This window comes from Cherax quadricarinatus, chromosome 62, assembly GCF_038502225.1.
Source record: "Cherax quadricarinatus isolate ZL_2023a chromosome 62, ASM3850222v1, whole genome shotgun sequence".
Taxonomy (NCBI): domain Eukaryota; kingdom Metazoa; phylum Arthropoda; class Malacostraca; order Decapoda; family Parastacidae; genus Cherax; species Cherax quadricarinatus.
The window spans coordinates 6,098,412-6,116,965 of record NC_091353.1 but is presented as its reverse complement, the minus strand read 5'-3'; the positions used below and the strand labels follow the sequence as shown (position 1 = coordinate 6,116,965).

The following is an 18,554-nucleotide window of genomic DNA, read 5'->3' as shown; positions in this document are numbered from 1 at the left end:
AGCAAGATCGCTAACCACTTGGATATCCATCATTTGCACAACCCAGGGCAGCATGGGTTTAGAGTAGGTCGCTCCTGCCTCTCAAAACTACTGGACCACTATGACATGATCTTGGATGGTCGTTCCTACCTCTCACAACTACTGGACCACTATGACATGATCTTGGATGGTCGTTCCTACCTCTCACAATTACTGGACCACTATGACATGATCTTGGATGGTCGTTCCTGCCTCTCAAAACTACTGGACCACTATGACATGATCTTGGATGGTCGTTCCTACCTCTCACAACTACTGAACCACTATGACATGATCTTGGATGGTCGTTCCTACCTCTCACAACTACTGGATCACTATGACATGATCTTAGATGGTCGTTCCTACCTCTCACAACTACTGGACCATTATGACATGATCTTGGATGGTCGTTCCTACCTCTCACAACTACTGGACCACTATGACATGATCTTGGATGGTCGTTCCTGCCTCTCACAACTACTGGACCACTATGACATGATCTTGGATGGTCGTTCCTACCTCTCACAACTACTGGACCACTATGACATGATCTTGGATGGTCGTTCCTACCTCTCACAACTACTGGACCACTATGACATGATCTTGGATGGTCGTTCCTACCTCTCACAACTACTGGACCACTATGACATGATTTTGGATGGTCGTTCCTACCCCTCACAACTACTGGACCACTATGACATGATCTTGGATGGTCGTTCCTACCTCTCACAACTACTGGACCACTATGACATGATCTTGGATGGTCGTTCCTACCTCTCACAACTACTGGACCATTATGACATGATCCTGGATGGTCGTTCCTACCTCTCACAACTATTGGACCACTATGACATGATCTTGGATGGTCGTCCCTGCCTCTCACAACTACTGGACCACTATGACATGATCTTGGATGGTCGTTCCTACCTCTCACAACTACTGGACCACTATGACATGATCTTGGATTGTCGTTCCTACCTCTCACAACTACTGGACCACTATGACATGATCTTGGATGGTTGTTCCTGCCTCTCACAACTACTGGACCACTATGACATGATCTTGGATGGTCGTTCCTACCTCTCACAACTACTGGACCACTATGACATGATCTTGGATGGTCGTTCCTACCTCTCACAACTACTGGACCATTATGACATGATCCTGGATGGTCGTTCCTACCTCTCACAACTATTGGACCACTATGACATGATCTTGGATGGTCGTCCCTGCCTCTCACAACTACTGGACCACTATGACATGATCTTGGATGGTCGTTCCTACCTCTCACAACTACTGGACCACTATGACATGATCTTGGATTGTCGTTCCTACCTCTCACAACTACTGGACCACTATGACATGATCTTGGATGGTCGTTCCTGCCTCTCACAACTACTGGACCACTATGACATGATCTTGGATGGTCGTTCCTACCTCTCACAACTACTGGACCACTATGACATGATCTTGGATGGTCGCTCCTGCCTCTCACAACTACTGGACCACTATGACATGATCTTGGATGGTCGTTCCTACCTCTCACAACTACTGGACCACTATGGCATGATCTTGGATGGTCGTTCCTGCCTCTCCCAACTACTGGACCACTATGACATGATCTTGGATGGTCGTTCCTACCTCTCACAACTACTGGACCACTATGACATGATCTTGGATGGTCGTTCCTACCTCTCACAACTACTGGACCACTATGACATGATCTTGGATGGTCGTTCCTACCTCTCACAACTACTGGACCACTATGATATGATCTTGGATGGTCGTTCCTACCCCTCACAACTACTGGACCACTATGACATGATCTTGGATGGTCGTTCCTACCTCTCACAACTACTGGACCACTATGACATGATCTTGGATGGTCGTTCCTACCTCTCACAACTACTGGACCACTATGACATGATCTTGGATGGTCGTTCCTACCTCTCTCAACTATTGGACCATTATGACATGATCTTGGATGGTCGTTCCTACCTCTCACAACTACTGGACCACTATGACATGATCTTGGATGGTTGTTCCTACCTCTCACAACTACTGGACCATTATGACGTTGTCTTGGATGCTCTGGAAGACAAAAAAAAATGCAGATGTGGTATACACAGACTTTGCAAAAGCCTTCGACAAGTGCATCCACGGTGTAATAACACACAAAATGTATGATAATGGAAAGCAAAAGACTTGGCAGGAGATGCAAAATCCCCCCCCAATGAAAAGCAGGGGCGCCACGAGTACGCTAACAGACAACACAATAAGTGTCAGGGGCTCAAGACTGTCCAGCTGCCTTCCAACATACATAAGGGGGGGATTATCATTAAACCCCTGGCTGTCTTCAAGACCCTTGGCTGTCTTCAAGACCCTTGGCTGTCCTCAAGACCCTTGGCTGTCTTCAAGAGGGAGCTTTACAGGCACCTAAAGTCAGTACCTGACCAGCCGGGCTATGGTTCGTACGTCGGTTTACGTGCGGCCAACAGTAACAGCCTCTGATCCACCGAAAGGCTTGATCATGGACCGGGCCGCGGGGGCGTTGACCCCCGAAACATCCTTCAGGCATACTCCTCCAGATGTGTCCCATTGTTTCTGTGCCCCATCTCTAAAACATCCTGTCCCCATCCACCTTGTAGATTCTTCTCAGTATTTTATATGTTGTTATCATGTCCTCCCTGTCCCTCCTGTCCTCCAGTGTCGTCAGGTTGATTTCCCTTAACCTCTTTTCGTAGGGCATACCCCTTAGCTCCGGGACTAGTCTTGCTGGAAACCTTTGCACTTTCTCTAATTTCTTGACGTACTTGAGCAAGTGTGGGTTCCATACCGGTGCTGCATACTCCAATATGGGCCTGGCGTACACGGTGTATAGAGTTTTGAATAACTCCTTACTCAGGTGTCAGAATGTTATTCATAGGTTTGCCAGGCACCCATATGCTGCAGCAGTTATTGGGCTGATGTGCACCTCAGGAGATGTGCCCGGTATTACCTCAGGATCCTTTTCTTTAAGTGAGGTTTCCAGTCTTTGGCCACCTAGACTGTACTCTGTCTGCGGTCTTTTTTGACCTTCCCCGATCTTGCACTTGGTTGGGTTAAACTCCAGGGCCCAGTTGCTGGACCAGGCCTGCAGCCAACGTGTGTGTATGTGTGTGTCAGGGAGGCAGTGATGGAGGTGGGTCAGGGAGGCAGTGATGGAGGTGGGTCAGGAAGGGCAGTGATGGAGGTGGGTCAGGAAAGGCAGTGATGGAGGTGGGTCAGGGAGGCAGTGATGGAGGTGGGTTAGGGAGGCAGTGATGGAGGTGGGTCAGGGAGGCAGTGATGGAGGTGGGTTAGGGAGGCAGTGATGGAGGAGGGAGGGAGTAAGATCCTGACCAGAGCGTGCAGGTATGTAGATGTAGTGTCTGACTGTACCTTAAGGAGTGAGAGATTGATGGAGGAAGAGGATAGATGGAGGAACGAAGAAGAGAAAGTAATGAAAGTAAGAATATAGATGGAGAAGCTAGATGGTTTTGCCTTTCCTTTTTAACCACCATCTTCCTATTTTTCCTTCTTTCTCCCTCACTCTCTCTTTCTTTCTCCCTCCCTCATTCTGTTTTCTTCTTCGTTCCCCTCTTTTTTTTATATATATTTCCACTCCTACTTCTTCATACCTCCCTCCATCACAACGCTTCTCTGTGTTTCTCACACGCACGTCTCCCTCCCTCCCTCCCTCCCTCCCTCCCTCCCTCCCTCCCTCCCTCCCTCCCACTTTCTCTCCTTCATAGCATACCGTCTCCCTCCCACTGCTTCATTCCATCCCACGCCATCTTCCTTCCTCCTTCACGTTATCTCTTATTCATTTTATCTTTTCCCTTCCCTCCTTCCTGCCTCCCTCCCACTCTTCTCAGTTGTCAGTCCTTCGTTCTAAGTGGTCATTCCTTCCTTCTAAGTGGTCATCCTTCCTTCTAAGTGGCCATTCCTTCATTTTAAATGGTAATTCCTTCCTTTTAAGTGGTCATCGTTCCTTCTAAGTGGTCATTCCTTCCTTCTAAGTTGTCATTCCTTCCTTCTAAGTGGCCACTTAGAAGGCCATCCATCCCACCTTCCTTCGGCGCGGTCAAGCACCTCGCCTATCCTCAACTTCCCTTTCCCTTGCGTGGCCCTAGCTGCGTCCGTGGCCCTGGCCATGGCCCTGGCCGCAAGCGGACCATGGCTGACCCATATCACCGTTGTAGGACATGGTTGGCTGGCGCATGCGCCCAAGAGGCTCGGCGCGCGGGGGGGGCACCAGCCTATATAAACCCCAAGCGCCCAACTTCGCGGGTCATTCACTCTCTAGTCGCGCGTCTGGCCGGTCTGGCGCTCCCCTGCATACACATTTGATTTATATATTTATATATATATAAAAACGGCCAGTACGTGTTTTAAGGTGTTACAGTGTTTATTAGCGTTAGTGGTGTCTTCTGATTACTGGCGTTAGTGGTGTTTATTGGCGTTAGTGGCACCTCCTGTTTACTGGTGTCCATGATACCTCCTGTTTACTAGTGACCATGGTACCTCCTGTTAACTGGTGTCCATGATACCTCCTGTTTACTAGTGACCATGGTACCTCCTGTTAACTGGTGTCCATGATACCTCCTGTTAACTGGTGTCCATGACCCCTCCTCTTAACTGGTGTCCATGATACCTCCTGTTTACTGGTGTCCATGATACCTCCTGTTAACTGGTGTCCATGGTACCTCCTGTTAACTGGTGTCCATGGTACCTCCTGCTTACTGGTGACCATGGTACCTCCTGTTTACTAGTGACCATGGTACCTCCTGTTAACTGGTGTCCATGGTACCTCCTGTTAACTGGTGTCCATGATACCTCCTGTTTACTGGTGTCCATGGTACCTCCTGCTTACTGGTGTCCATGGTACCTCCTGTTAACTGGTGTCCATGGTACCTCCTGTTTACTGGTGTCCATGGTACCTCCTGCTTACTGGTGTCCATGGTACCTCCTGTTAACTGGTGTCCATGGTACCTCCTGTTTACTGGTGTCCATGATACCTCCTGTTAACTGGTGTCCATGGTACCTCCTGTTTACTGGTGATCATGGTATCTCCTGTTAACTGGTGTCCTTGGTACCTCCTGTTTGTATAAGGAACATTCTGTTTACCAACAGTAATGTCGTGTTTCCGTTGCAGTTTCTGTTTGTTATGCAGTGAGGTGTGAGGATAACAGGAATGAAAGTGATTTGTAATAACGGGTAGTGTCACTATCACAGTGAACATGACCACCATCACAGTGAACATGACCACACTTATGGTGAACATGACCACCATCACAGTGAACATGACCACCATCACAGTGAACATGACCACCATTACGGTGAACATGACCATCATTATGGTGAACGTGACCACCATCACAGTGAACATGACCACACTTATGGTGAACATGACCACCATCACAGTGAACATGACCATACTTATGGTGAACATGACCACCATCACAGTGAACATGACCACCATCACAGTGTACATGACCACCATCACAGTGAACATGACCACCATTACGGTGAACATGACCACCATCACAGTGAACATGACCACCATTACGGTGAACATGACCACCATCACAGTGAACATGACCACCATTACGGTGAACATGACCACCATTACGGTGAACATGACCACCATCACAGTGAACATGACCACACTTATGGTGAACATGACCACCGTCACAGTGAACATGACCACCATCACAGTGTACATGACCACCATCACAGTGAACATGACCACCATTACGGTGAACATGACCACCATCACAGTGAACATGCCCACCATTACGGTGAACATGACCACCATTACGGTGAACATGACCACCATCACAGTGAACATGACCACCATTACGGTGAACATGACCACCATCACAGTGAACATGACCACCATTACGGTGAACATGACCACCATCACAGTGAACATGACCACCATTACGGTGAACATGACCACCATCACAGTGAACATGACCACTCTTATGGTGAACATGACCACCATCACCATGATCATGAGTGAACATGATCACCATCACACTGAACATGACCATCATTACGGTTAACATGACCACCATCACAGTGAACATGACCACCATTATGGTGAACATGATCACCATCACAGTGAATATGACCACCATCACAGTGAACGTGACCACCATCATGGTGAACATTACCACTATCACAGTGAACATGATTGCCACCACAGTGAACATGAGTGAACATGACCACCATTACGGTGAGCATGACCACTATCACAGTGAACATGATTACCATCACAGTGAACATGAGTGAACATGACCACTATTACGGTGAACATGACCACCATCACAGTGAACATGGGTGAACATGATTACCATCACAGTGAACATGATCACCATTACGGTGAACATGACCTCTATCACAGTGAACATGAGTGAACATGACTACCATTACGGTGAACATGATCACTATCACAGTGAGCATGAGTGAACATGGCAACCATCACAGTGAACATGACTACCTCCACAGTGAACATTATCACCATTACGGTGAGCATGACCACCCTCACAGTAAACATGAGTGAACATGACCATCATTACGGTGACCATGATACAAAGGGGGATGCTTTGAATCTGATGAAGCGCTCTTGATTCAAGGAATTTGAGCCACTCCTGTCCCTTGGATCAAACCTGACTACCAAGTCTTTACCACTTTCAAGGAATATATATATATATATATATATATATATATATATATATATATATATATATATATATATATATATATATATATATATATATATGTATATATATATATATATATATATATATATATATATATATATATATATATATATATATATATATATATGTACATAACACACACACACATACCATGGCCAGGAGCTATGAATCGACCCCTGCAACCACAACTAGGTGAGTACACCCACACACACACCCACACAGACACACACACACACACACACACACACACACACACACACACACACACACACACACACACACACACACACACACACACACACACACACAAGACCTCTCAGGGAGACTTCAACAGTCTGATATATACTAAGGTGGATAAATATGCAGAAAGAAGCAGTGAGGAGGTCAAGGTGACGTGATCACGCCTCCAGGCTGAGGGACTGACCTCCTATCCTCACCTCTCCGCTGCTTCCGCTGTCTCCATATTTGCCTTTGTATTCGATTGAAGAAGCTCGTTGTGTGTGCGAAACGCTCCGGGACTTACTACCTAAGTGTGATTACTGTTTTAATTAATGCAAATTAATACGAAATGGATCACTACTTAGTATACTGTTGAAATCTCTCAGGAAGTGAGTGCTCACATAATTGTGGTTGCAGGGGTCGAGTCATAGCTCCTGGCCTCGATGTGTGTGTGTGTGTGTGTGTGTGTGTGTGTGTGTGTGTGTGTGTGTGTGTGTGTGTGTGTGTGTGTGTGTGTGTGAGCCAGAGGATACAATAAAAGATGGTACAACAGCTGACACAGATGGAATGAAGGCAGGAGTGTTAAACAGCTGGTGTGGAGACACTTTTTCGGAGTGGTTGGTGTGTTTATTATATACATAAGACGGGGGGAGGGGGTATCTATTCTTTGGCAGACAGCCTGCGTAGTTGCTGTGGCAGAGTGGACAGGGAAGTAGTGTGGCAGACAGCCTGCGTAGTTGCTGTGGCAGAGTGGACAGGGAAGTAGTGTGGCAGACAGCCTGCGTAGTTGCTGTGGCAGAGTGGACAGGGAAGTAGTGTGGCAGACAGCCTGCGTAGTTGCTGTGGCAGAGTGGACAGGGAAGTAGTGTGGCAGACAGCCTGCGTAGTTGCTGTGGCAGAGTGGACAGGGAAGTAGTGTGGCAGACAGCCTGCGTAGTTGCTGTGGCAGAGTGGACAGGGAAGTAGTGTGGCAGACAGCCTGCGTAGTTGCTGTGGCAGAGTGGACAGGGAAGTAGTGTGGCAGACAGCCTGCGTAGTTGCTGTGGCAGAGTGGACAGGGAAGTAGTGTGGCAGACAGCCTGCGTAGTTGCTGTGGCAGAGTGGACAGGGAAGTAGTGTGGCAGACAGCCTGCGTAGTTGCTGTGGCAGAGTGGACAGGGAAGTAGTGTGGCAGACAGGCTACGTAGTTGCTGTGGCAGAGTGGACAGGAAGTAGTGTGGCAGACAGCCTGCGTAGTTGCTGTGACAGAGTGGACAGGGAAGTAGTGTGGCAGACAGCCTGCGTAGTTGCTGTGGCAGAGTGGACAGGGAAGTAGTGTGGCAGACAGCCTGCGTAGTTGCTGTGGCAGAGTGGACAGGGAAGTAGTGTGGCAGACAGGCTACGTAGTTGCTGTGGCAGAGTGGACAGGAAGTAGTGTGGCAGACAGCCTGCGTAGTTGCTGTGGCAGAGTGGACAGGGAAGTAGTGTGGCAGACAGGCTACGTAGTTGCTGTGGCAGAGTGGACAGGAAGTAGTGTGGCAGACAGCCTGCGTAGTTGCTGTGGCAGAGTGGACAGGGAAGTAGTGTGGCAGACAGGCTACGTAGTTGCTGTGGCAGAGTGGACAGGAAGTAGTGTGGCAGACAGCCTGCGTAGTTGCTGTGGCAGAGTGGACAGGGAAGTAGTGTGGCAGACAGGCTACGTAGTTGCTGTGGCAGAGTGGACAGGAAGTAGTGTGGCAGACAGTCTGCGTAGTTGCTGTGGCAGAGTGGACAGGGAAGTAGTGTGGCAGACAGGCTACGTAGTTGCTGTGGCAGAGTGGACAGGAAGTAGTGTGGCAGACAGCCTGCGTAGTTGCTGTGACAGAGTGGACAGAAAATATTAGCAGACAGCCTGCGTAGTTGTTGTGGCAGAGTGGACAGGAAGTAGTGGCAGACAGCCTGCGTAGTTACTGTGGCAGAGTGAACAGGAAGTAATGTGGCAGACAGCCTGCGTAGTTGCTGTGGCAGAGTGGACAGGAAGTAATGTGGCAGACAGCCTGCATAGTTGCTGTGGCAGAGTGGACAGGAAGTAATGTGGCAGACAGCCTGCATAGTTGCTGTGACAGAGTGGACAGGAAGTAATGTGGCAGACAGCCTGCATAGTTGCTGTGACAGAGTGGACAGGAAGTAATGTGGCAGACAGCCTGCATAGTTGCTGTGGCAGAGTGGACAGGAAGTAATGTGGCAGACAGCCTACGTAGTTGCTGTGGCAGAGTGGACAGGGAAGCAATGTTTGGGTATCTTGTGAAGATACCCAGATGTTCCATTTGTGTCTTGTTACCCATTAAAAGCTGAGGATGATAGGTGGAGGGAATTGTCACAGTTTGTTTTCATTCTGGTTGTTGGGTTGGATCTTATGGGAGATTGTGAAGGGAAGTTGTGGAAAGTGCGGGAGTCTGGGAGGATCTGTCGAAGAGGAGAATACCAGATTGGATATCAGATTGGAAGGAAGGAGTATGGAGGAAGTGAATGTGTTTGTATATTTGGATGTTTTGGCCTTTTTTTTTCATATGGGAGTTTTGGGAAGCACTGTGTACAGGTAGATCATGTGTATATTTGTTGTGTTTCAGAATGTTGACGTGGATGATAGCGGTTGTGGTACTGGCGTCCACGGCCTCACTTGGGATGACTGCTACAGTCAGCAACTCCTCTGCCATCCGAGATCCTAAATGTGAGTGTTGAAACTGATGGTAATGTTGCAAGTGCTGGAGAGTAACAGCCATAGTGTTGCAGCAACGCAACCAAACCAGGACACAAGTCTTGGTGGCGATGGATGGGAGTGTTTGACGTGAACCATCATAGTGCTGGCAGTGCTCCATAGTTTTAACAATGGTGTTAATGTTACCAAACTCCCACAAAGAACCAAAACCCTATAGTCTTATCATCAAACAACCAACGTGATCCAAGTCTTTCTAATGCTGGTCATGAACCGGGCCGCGGGGGCGTTGACCCCTGGAACACCCTCCAGGTATACTCTAGGTAATGGTGGTGGTTTTAGCAGAGCTCCATTGAAAAACTAGAAGTGAGTCTAGGTAGTGAACATTAAAATGGTATAAAATACCGACAGGTTGTTAGGTAAGACACATATGCAACAGTTAGGTATCTTTATTATGAAACGTTTCGCCTACACAGTAGGCTTCTTCAGTCAAGTACAGAAAAGTTGATAGAAGCAGAAGATACTTGAAGACGATGTAATCAGTCCATCACCCTTAAAGTATTTGAGGTGGTCAGTCCCTCAGTCTGGAGAAGAGCATTGTTCCAAAGTATGAAACAATATGGAGAAGAAGTGACAGGATGGAGCTTTTTATAGCGCCAAGAGGTGAGACGTAGGCCACTAGGAGAGGTAAGAACTCAGATGTTGACAGGTCAGGTCCCTCTCAAATCCAGCCCCTCTCACTAGTGGAAGTTGTCGAAGTTGATTGCAGGTCTGTACCAAGATACCCTTGTTGGTAGTGTTGGTAGGGACTTAGCTGAAGGCAGAAAACCTCGGTAGTTTAAACATGGGTCTTGACCTTGTTGAAGATGGTGGTAATACATTACCACCATCTTCAACATGGACTCAGTAAGCCATAGTTAAAATATTACAGGTAGTATATTATTTAAAATACTAAACTACGTTAATCATTTTTCGTTTGTGTCAGTGTCTTTAAAGACTCTGCTTTATGCCCATGAGGACTCTGGTTTATTTTATTGTCTATAAAAATTCAGGTTTATGTTAGTGTCTGTTAAGACTCTGGGTTATGTTAGTGTTTATAACACTGGTTTTCTCTCCTTGTAGCACCACTGGTTGGCATGATCTAACCTCTTCAGTAAACATATTTTACATTCTAATGGAAGTGTGACTTTAATAATTTCACGAGACCTCTTCGTTATAGCAGTATTTAATTTCTGGTAGTAAAATACTGGCAATAAAGATGGTGATACCAAGACAAAACAAACAGGGCAAACAAGATGAAGCATAGACAATCACAATGACAAGCCAAACAAGCTCTGCTTGCTGCTAAATATGGGTCGCGACCCACCTGAGCTCTCTTACTGGCCTAGATATGTTTTTTCTCCCAGGCGAGCCTCCGACTCTCACACGAAGCTACCTTCCGGCCAGCATTCTTAATAGCTTTTGGGCGTGCAGTGCATACCTCTGGCTCTTTCACCACCACCATGACACACCTTCCTCAGTTTTATATACCGCTATATTGAGCTCAGCCGTATCTTTCGTGTTTAATGAGTGCTCGTGTCGTGGGACACGAGCACTCATTAAACATGTTGAGGGACTGGGATCGATCCCGGTATGGGTGAAACAATGGGAATGTTTCCTTATACCTACTGCCCGTGTTTAAATAGCAGTAAGTAGGTATCCGGGTGTTAATCGACTGGTGTGGGTCACATCCTGGGGGACAAGATTAAAGGATTTCAATGGAAATAAGACATTCAGGCCCCGATGACGCACTGACTTTACTAGGTCATCCTGTGTGTCTAACCTTCCCCCGGGTTAAAAATTCGAATAAAAGCTTATCGTCACTGCCCGAGGTATGCTTCTATAACCTTTTTTTGGAAATATGATAAAACTGGGAGCACATGTGTGTTAACAAAAATATAGGAAGTGTCCAAATTACATGACGTATAAATACTTAAGTCGCAATTGTCAATATTTTACACGGATGAAACAGACAGCATGTCAAATATGGGTTTCCCAGTTAGGTTATCTGACAGAGAACATCACTAATAACCTAAAAAATCTGTGAGACAGATAAGAATATGATAGATATATGAAGGTCTTGCTTTCAAATTCTCCACTTCCTCTGACACCACAACAGGGGAACGATAACAATGGAGACCAAGAATTATTACATAGATTAGAAAGCCTGCATGACACTTGACAGGAAATAATGACTAGAGAATCTTCGTAAACCCTGTCTGTCTGTCTCTGTCTCTGATGTGTCCCTGAGCCCTGGTGTGCTTCAGAGCCCTGATGTGCCTCTGAGCCCTGGTGTGCTCCAGAGCCCTGATATGTCCCTGAGCCCTGGTGTGTTTCAGAGCTCTGATGTACCCCTGAGCCCTGGTGTGCTCCAGAGCCCTGATATGTCCCTGAGCCCTGGTGTGTTTCAGAGCTCTGATGTGCCCCTGAGCCCTGGTGTGCTCCAGAGCACTGATGTGCCTCTGAGCCCTGGTGTGCTCCAGAGCCCTGATGTGCCCCTGAGCCCTGGTGTGCTCCAGAGCCCTGATGTGCCCCTGATTCCTGGTGTGCTCCAGAGCCCTGATGTGTCCCTGAGCCCTGGTGTGCTCCAGAGCCCTGATGTGTCCCTGAGCCCTTGTGTGCTCCAGAGCCCTTATGTGCCCCTGATCCCTGGTGTGCTCCAGAGCCCTCATGTGCCCCTGAGCCCTGGTGCGCTCCAGAGCCCTGATGTGGCCCTGAGCCCAGGTGTGCTCCAGAGCCCTGATGTGTCCCTGAGCCCTGGTGTGCTCCAGAGCCCTGATGTGCCCCTGAGCCCTGGTGTGCTCCAGAGCGCTGATGTGCCCCTGAGCCCTGGTGTGCTCCAGAGCCCTGATGTGCCCCTGAGTCCTGGTGTGCTCCAGAGCTCTGATGTGTCCCTGAGCCCTGGTGTGCTCCAGAGCTCTGATGTACCCCTGAACCCTGGTGTGCTCCAGAGCTCTGATGTGCCCCTGAGCCCTGGTGTGCTCCAAAGCCCTGATGTGCCCCTGAGCCCTGGTGTGCTCCAGAGCCCTGATGTGCCCCTGAGTCCTGGTGTGCTCCAGAGCCCTGATGTGTCACTGAGCCCTGGTGTGCTCCAGAGCCCTGATGTGTCCCTGAGCCCTGGTGTGCTCCAGAGTCCTCATGTGCCCCTGAGCCCTGGTGTGCTCCAGAGCCCCAATGTTCCCCTGAGCAATGGTGTGCTCCAGAGCCCTGATGTGTCCCTGAGCCCTGGTGTGCTCCAGAGTCCTCATGGGTCTCTGAGCCCTGGTGTGCTCCAGAGCCCTGATGTGTCCCTGAGCCGTGGTGCGCTTCAGAGCCCTGATGTTCCCATGAGCCCTGGTGTGCTCCAGAGCCCTGATGTGTCCCTGACCCCTGGTGTGCTTCAGAGCCCTTATATTCCCCTGAGCCCTGGTGTGCTCCAGAGCCCTGATGTTCCCCTGAGCCCTGGTGTGCTCCAGAGCCCTGATGCTCCACTAAGCCCTGGTGTGCTCCAGAGCCCTGATGTGCCCCTGAGCCCTGGTGTGCTCCAGAGCCCCGATGTGCCCCTGAACCCTGGTGTGCTCCAGAGCCCTGATGTGTCCCTGAGCCCTGGTGTGCTTCAAAGCCCTGATGTGCCCCTGAGCCCTGGGGTGCTCCAGAGCCCTGATGTGTCCCTGAGCCCTGGTGTGCTCCAGAGCCCTGATGTGTCCCTGAGCCCTTGTGTGCTCCAGAGCCCTCATGTGCCCCTGAGCCCTGGTGTGCTCCAGAGCCCTGATGTGTCCCTGAGCCCTGGTGTGCTTCAGAGTCCTCAAGTGTCCCTGAGCCCTGGTGTGCGCCAGAGCCCTGATGTGTCCCTGAGCCCTGGTGTGCTTCAGAGCCCTGATGTTCCCCTGAGCCCTGGTGTACTCCAGAGCCCTGATGTGTCCCTGACCCCTGGTGTGCTTCAGAGCCCTTACATTCCCCTGAGCCCTGGTGTGCTCCAGAGCCCTGATGTTCCCCTGAGCTCTGGTGTGCTCCAGAGCCCTGATGTGCCCCTGAGAACTGGTGTGCTCCAGAGCCCTGATGTGCCCCTGAACCCTGGTGTGCTTCAGAGCCCTGATGTGTCCCTGAGCCCTGGTATGCTTCAAAGCCCTGATGTGCACCTGAGCCCTGGTGTGCTCCAGAGCCCTCATGTGCCCCTGAGCCCTGGTGTGCTCGAGCCCTGATGTGTCCCTGAGCCCTGGTGTGCTTCAGAGCCCTGATGTGCCTCTGAGCCCTTGTGTGCTCCAGAGCCCTGATGTGCCCCTGAACCCTGGTGTGCTCCGGAGCCCTGATGTGCCCCTGAGCCCTGGTGTGCTTCAGAGCCCTGATGTGCCCCTGAGCCCTGGTGTGCTCCAGTGCCCTGATGTGCCCCTGAGCCCTGGTGTGCTCCAGAGCCCTGACGTGCCCCTGAGCTTTGGTGTGCTCCAGATCCCTGATGTGCCCCTGAGCCCTGGTGTGCTCCATAGCCCTGATGTGTCCCTGAGCCCTGGTGTGCTCCAGAGCCCTGATGTGCCCCTGAGCCCTGGTGTGCTCCAGAGCCCTGATGTTCCCATGAGCTCTGGTGTGCTCCAGAGCCCTGATGTGCCCCTAAGCCCTGGTGTGCTCCAGAGCCCTGATGTTCCCATGAGCCCTGGTGTGCTCCAGAGCCCTGGTGTGCCCCTGAGCCCTGGTGTGCTCCAGAGCCCTGATGTTCCCCTGAGCCCTGGTGTGCTCCAGAGCCCTGGTGTGCTCCAGAGCCCTGATGTGCCCCTGAGCCCTGGTGTGCTCCAGAGCCCTGATGTGCCCCTGAGCCCTGGTGTGCTCCAGAACCTTCATGTGCCCCTGAGCCCTGGTGTGCTCCAGAGCCCTGATGTGGCCCTGAACCCAGGAGTGCTCCAGAGTCCTCAAGTGTACCTGAGCCCTGGTGTGCTCCAGAGCCCTGATGTGTCCCTGAGCTCTGGTGTGCTTCAGAGCCCTGATGTTCCTCTGAGCCCTGGTGTGCTACAGAGCCCTGATGTGCGTCTGAGCCCTGGTGTGCTCCAAAGCCCTGATGTGCCCCTGAGCCCTGGTGTGCTCCAGAGCCCTCATGTGCCCCTGAGTCCTGGTGTGCTCCAGAGCCCTGATGTTCCCCTGAGCCCTGGTGTGCTCCAGAGCCCTGATGTGTCCCTGAGCCCTGGTGTGCTTCAGAGTCCTCATGTGTCTCTGAGCTCTGGTGTGCTCCAGAGCCCTGATGCGTCCCTGACCCCTGGTGTGCTTCAGAGCCCTTATATTCCCCTGAGCCCTGGTGTGCTCCAGAGCCCTGATGTTCCCCTGAGCCCTGGTGTGCTCCAGAGCCCTGATGTTCCCCTGAGCCCTGGTGTGCTCCAGAGCCCTGATGTGCCTCTGAGCCCTGGTGTGTTCCAGAGCCCTGATGTGCCCCTGAACCCTGGTGTGCTCCAGAGCCCTGGTGTGCTTCAAAGCCCTGGTGTGCTCCAGAGCCCTGATGTGTCCCTGAGCCCTGGTGTGCTCCAGAGCCCTGATGTGTCCCTGAGCCCTGGTGTACTCCAGAGTCTTCATGTGTCCCTGAGCCCTGGTGTACTCCAGAGTCTTCATGTGCCCATGAGCCCTGGTGCGCTCCAGAGCCCTGATGTGTCCCTGACCCCTGGTGTGCTTCAGAGCCCTTATATTCCCCAGAGCCCTGATGCTCCCCTGAGCTCTGGTGTGCTCCAGAGCCCTGATGTTCCACAGCCCAGGTGTGCTCCAGAGCCCTGATGTGCCCCGGAGCACTGATGTGCTCCAGAGCCCTGATGTGCCCCTGAACCCTGGTGTGCTCCAGAGCCCTGATATGCCCCTGAACCCTAGTGTGCTCCAGAGCCCTGGTGTGCTCCAGAGCCCTGGTGTGCTCCAGAGCCCTGATGTGCCCCTGAACCCTGGTGTGCTCCAGAGCCCTGATGTGCCCCTGAACCCTGGTGTGCTCCAGAGCCCTGGTGTGCTGCAGAGCCCTGGTGTGCTCCAGAGCCCTGGTGTGCTCCAGAGCCCTGGTGTGCTCCAGAGCCCTGGTGTGCTCCAGAGCCCTGGTGTGCTCCAGAGCCCTGATGTGCCCCTGAACCCTGGTGTGCTCCAGAGCCCTGATGTGCCCCTGAACCCTGGTGTGCTCCAGAGCCCTGGTGTGCTCCAGAGCCCTGGTGTGCTCCAGAGCCCTGGTGTGCTCCAGAGCCCTGGTGTGCTCCAGAGCCCTGGTGTGCTCCAGAGCCCTGGTGTGCTCCAGAGCCCTGATGTGCTCCAGAGCCCTGGTGTGCTCCAGAGCCCTGATGTGCTCCAGAGCCCTGGTGTGCTCCAGAGCCCTGGTGTGCTCCAGAGCCCTGGTGTGCTCCAGAGCCCTGATGTGCTCCAGAGCCCTGGTGTGCTCCAGAGCCCTGATGTGCTCCAGAGCCCTGGTGTGATCCAGAGCCCTGATGTGCTCCAGAGCCCTGGTGTGCTCCAGAGCCCTGATGTGCTCCAGAGCCCTGGTGTGCTCCAGAGCCCTGATGTGCTCCAGAGCCCTGGTGTGCTCCAGAGCCCTGGTGTGCTCCAGAGCCCTGGTGTGCTCCAGAGCCCTGGTGTGATCCAGAGCCCTGGTGTGCTCCAGAGCCCTGGTGTGCTCCAGAGCCCTGGTGTGCTCCAGAGCCCTGATGTGCTCCAGAGCCCTGGTGTGCTCCAGAGCCCTGGTGTGCTCCAGAGCCCTGGTGTGCTCCAGAGCCCTGGTGTGATCCAGAGCCCTGGTGTGCTCCAGAGCCCTGGTGTGCTCCAGAGCCCTGGTGTGCTCCAGAGCCCTGGTGTGCTCCAGAGCCCTGGTGTGCTCCAGAGCCCTGGTGTGCTCCAGAGCCCTGGTGTGCTCCAGAGCCCTGGTGTGCTCCAGAGCCCTGGTGTGCTCCAGAGCCCTGGTGTGCTCCAGAGCCCTGGTGTGATCCAGAGCCCTGGTGTGATCCAGAGCCCTGGTGTGCTCCAGAGCCCTGATGTGCTCCAGAGCCCTGGTGTGCTCCAGAGCCCTGGTGTGCTCCAGAGCCCTGGTGTGCTCCAGAGCCCTGGTGTGCTCCAGAGCCCTGGTGTGCTCCAGAGCCCTGGTGTGCTCCAGAGCCCTGGTGTGCTCCAGAGCCCTGGTGTGCTCCAGAGCCCTGGTGTGCTCCAGAGCCCTGGTGTGATCCAGAGCCCTGGTGTGATCCAGAGCCCTGGTGTGCTCCAGAGCCCTGATGTGCTCCAGAGCCCTGGTGTGCTCCAGAGCCCTGGTGTGCTCCAGAGCCCTGATGTGCTCCAGAGCCCTGGTGTGCTCCAGAGCCCTGGTGTGCTCCAGAGCCCTGGTGTGCTCCAGAGCCCTGGTGTGATCCAGAGCCCTGGTGTGCTCCAGAGCCCTGATGTGCTCCAGAGCCCTGGTGTGCTCCAGAGCCCTGGTGTGATCCAGAGCCCTGGTGTGATCCAGAGCCCTGGTGTGCTCCAGAGCCCTGATGTGCTCCAGAGCCCTGGTGTGCTCCAGAGCCCTGATGTGCTCCAGAGCCCTGGTGTGCTCCAGAGCCCTGATGTGCTCCAGAGCCCTGGTGTGCTCCAGAGCCCTGATGTGCTCCAGAGCCCTGGTGTGCTCCAGAGCCCTGATGTGCTCCAGAGCCCTGGTGTGCTCCAGAGCCCTGGTGTGCTCCAGAGCCCTGGTGTGCTCCAGAGCCCTGGTGTGCTCCAGAGCCCTGGTGTGCTCCAGAGCCCTGGTGTGCTCCAGAGCCCTGGTGTGCTCCAGAGCCCTGGTGTGATCCAGAGCCCTGGTGTGCTCCAGAGCCCTGATGTGCTCCAGAGCCCTGGTGTGCTCCAGAGCCCTGGTGTGATCCAGAGCCCTGGTGTGATCCAGAGCCCTGGTGTGCTCCAGAGCCCTGATGTGCTCCAGAGCCCTGGTGTGCTCCAGAGCCCTGATGTGCTCCAGAGCCCTGGTGTGCTCCAGAGCCCTGATGTGCTCCAGAGCCCTGGTGTGCTCCAGAGCCCTGATGTGCTCCAGAGCCCTGGTGTGCTCCAGAGCCCTGATGTGCCCCTGAGCCCTGGTGTGCTCCAGAGCCCTGGTGTGCTCCAGAGCCCTGGTGTGCTCCAGAGCCCTGGTGTGCTCCAGAGCCCTGGTGTGCTCCAGAGCCCTGGTGTGCTCCAGAGCCCTGGTGTGCTCCAGAGCCCTGGTGTGATCCAGAGCCCTGGTGTGCTCCAGAGCCCTGATGTGCTCCAGAGCCCTGGTGTGCTCCAGAGCCCTGGTGTGATCCAGAGCCCTGGTGTGATCCAGAGCCCTGGTGTGCTCCAGAGCCCTGATGTGCTCCAGAGCCCTGGTGTGCTCCAGAGCCCTGATGTGCTCCAGAGCCCTGGTGTGCTCCAGAGCCCTGATGTGCTCCAGAGCCCTGGTGTGCTCCAGAGCCCTGATGTGCTCCAGAGCCCTGGTGTGCTCCAGAGCCCTGATGTGCTCCAGAGCCCTGGTGTGCTCCAGAGCCCTGGTGTGCTCCAGAGCCCTGGTGTGCTCCAGAGCCCTGGTGTGCTCCAGAGCCCTGGTGTGCTCCAGAGCCCTGGTGTGCTCCAGAGCCCTGATGTGCTCCAGAGCCCTGATGTGCTCCAGAGCCCTGGTGTGATCCAGAGCCCTGGTGTGCTCCAGAGCCCTGGTGTGCTCCAGAGCCCTGATGTGCTCCAGAGCCCTGGTGTGCTCCAGAGCCCTGGTGTGCTCCAGAGCCCTGGTGTGCTCCAGAGCCCTGGTGTGCTCCAGAGCCCTGGTGTGCTCCAGAGCCCTGGTGTGCTCCAGAGCCCTGATGTGCTCCAGAGCCCTGGTGTGCTCCAGAGCCCTGGTGTGCTCCAGAGCCCTGATGTGCTCCAGAGCCCTGGTGTGCTCCAGAGCCCTGGTGTGCTCCAGAGCC

General features: G+C 52.9%; 1 protein-coding gene across 1 annotated transcript in view; it reads left to right on the top strand.

Moving 5' to 3' along the window:
- Nucleotides 1-4,274: 4,274 nt before the first annotated feature.
- LOC128687278 (uncharacterized) overlaps nucleotides 4,275-18,554 on the top strand; it is a 55,006-nt gene continuing 40,726 nt past the window's right edge. The window contains exons 1-2 of the mRNA XM_053774646.2: nucleotides 4,275-4,421; nucleotides 9,575-9,675. Of these exons, the coding sequence (XP_053630621.1) occupies nucleotides 9,576-9,675 (100 nt within the window). The 5' untranslated portion in view covers nucleotides 4,275-4,421; nucleotide 9,575. The remainder of the gene's footprint in view (nucleotides 4,422-9,574; nucleotides 9,676-18,554) is intronic.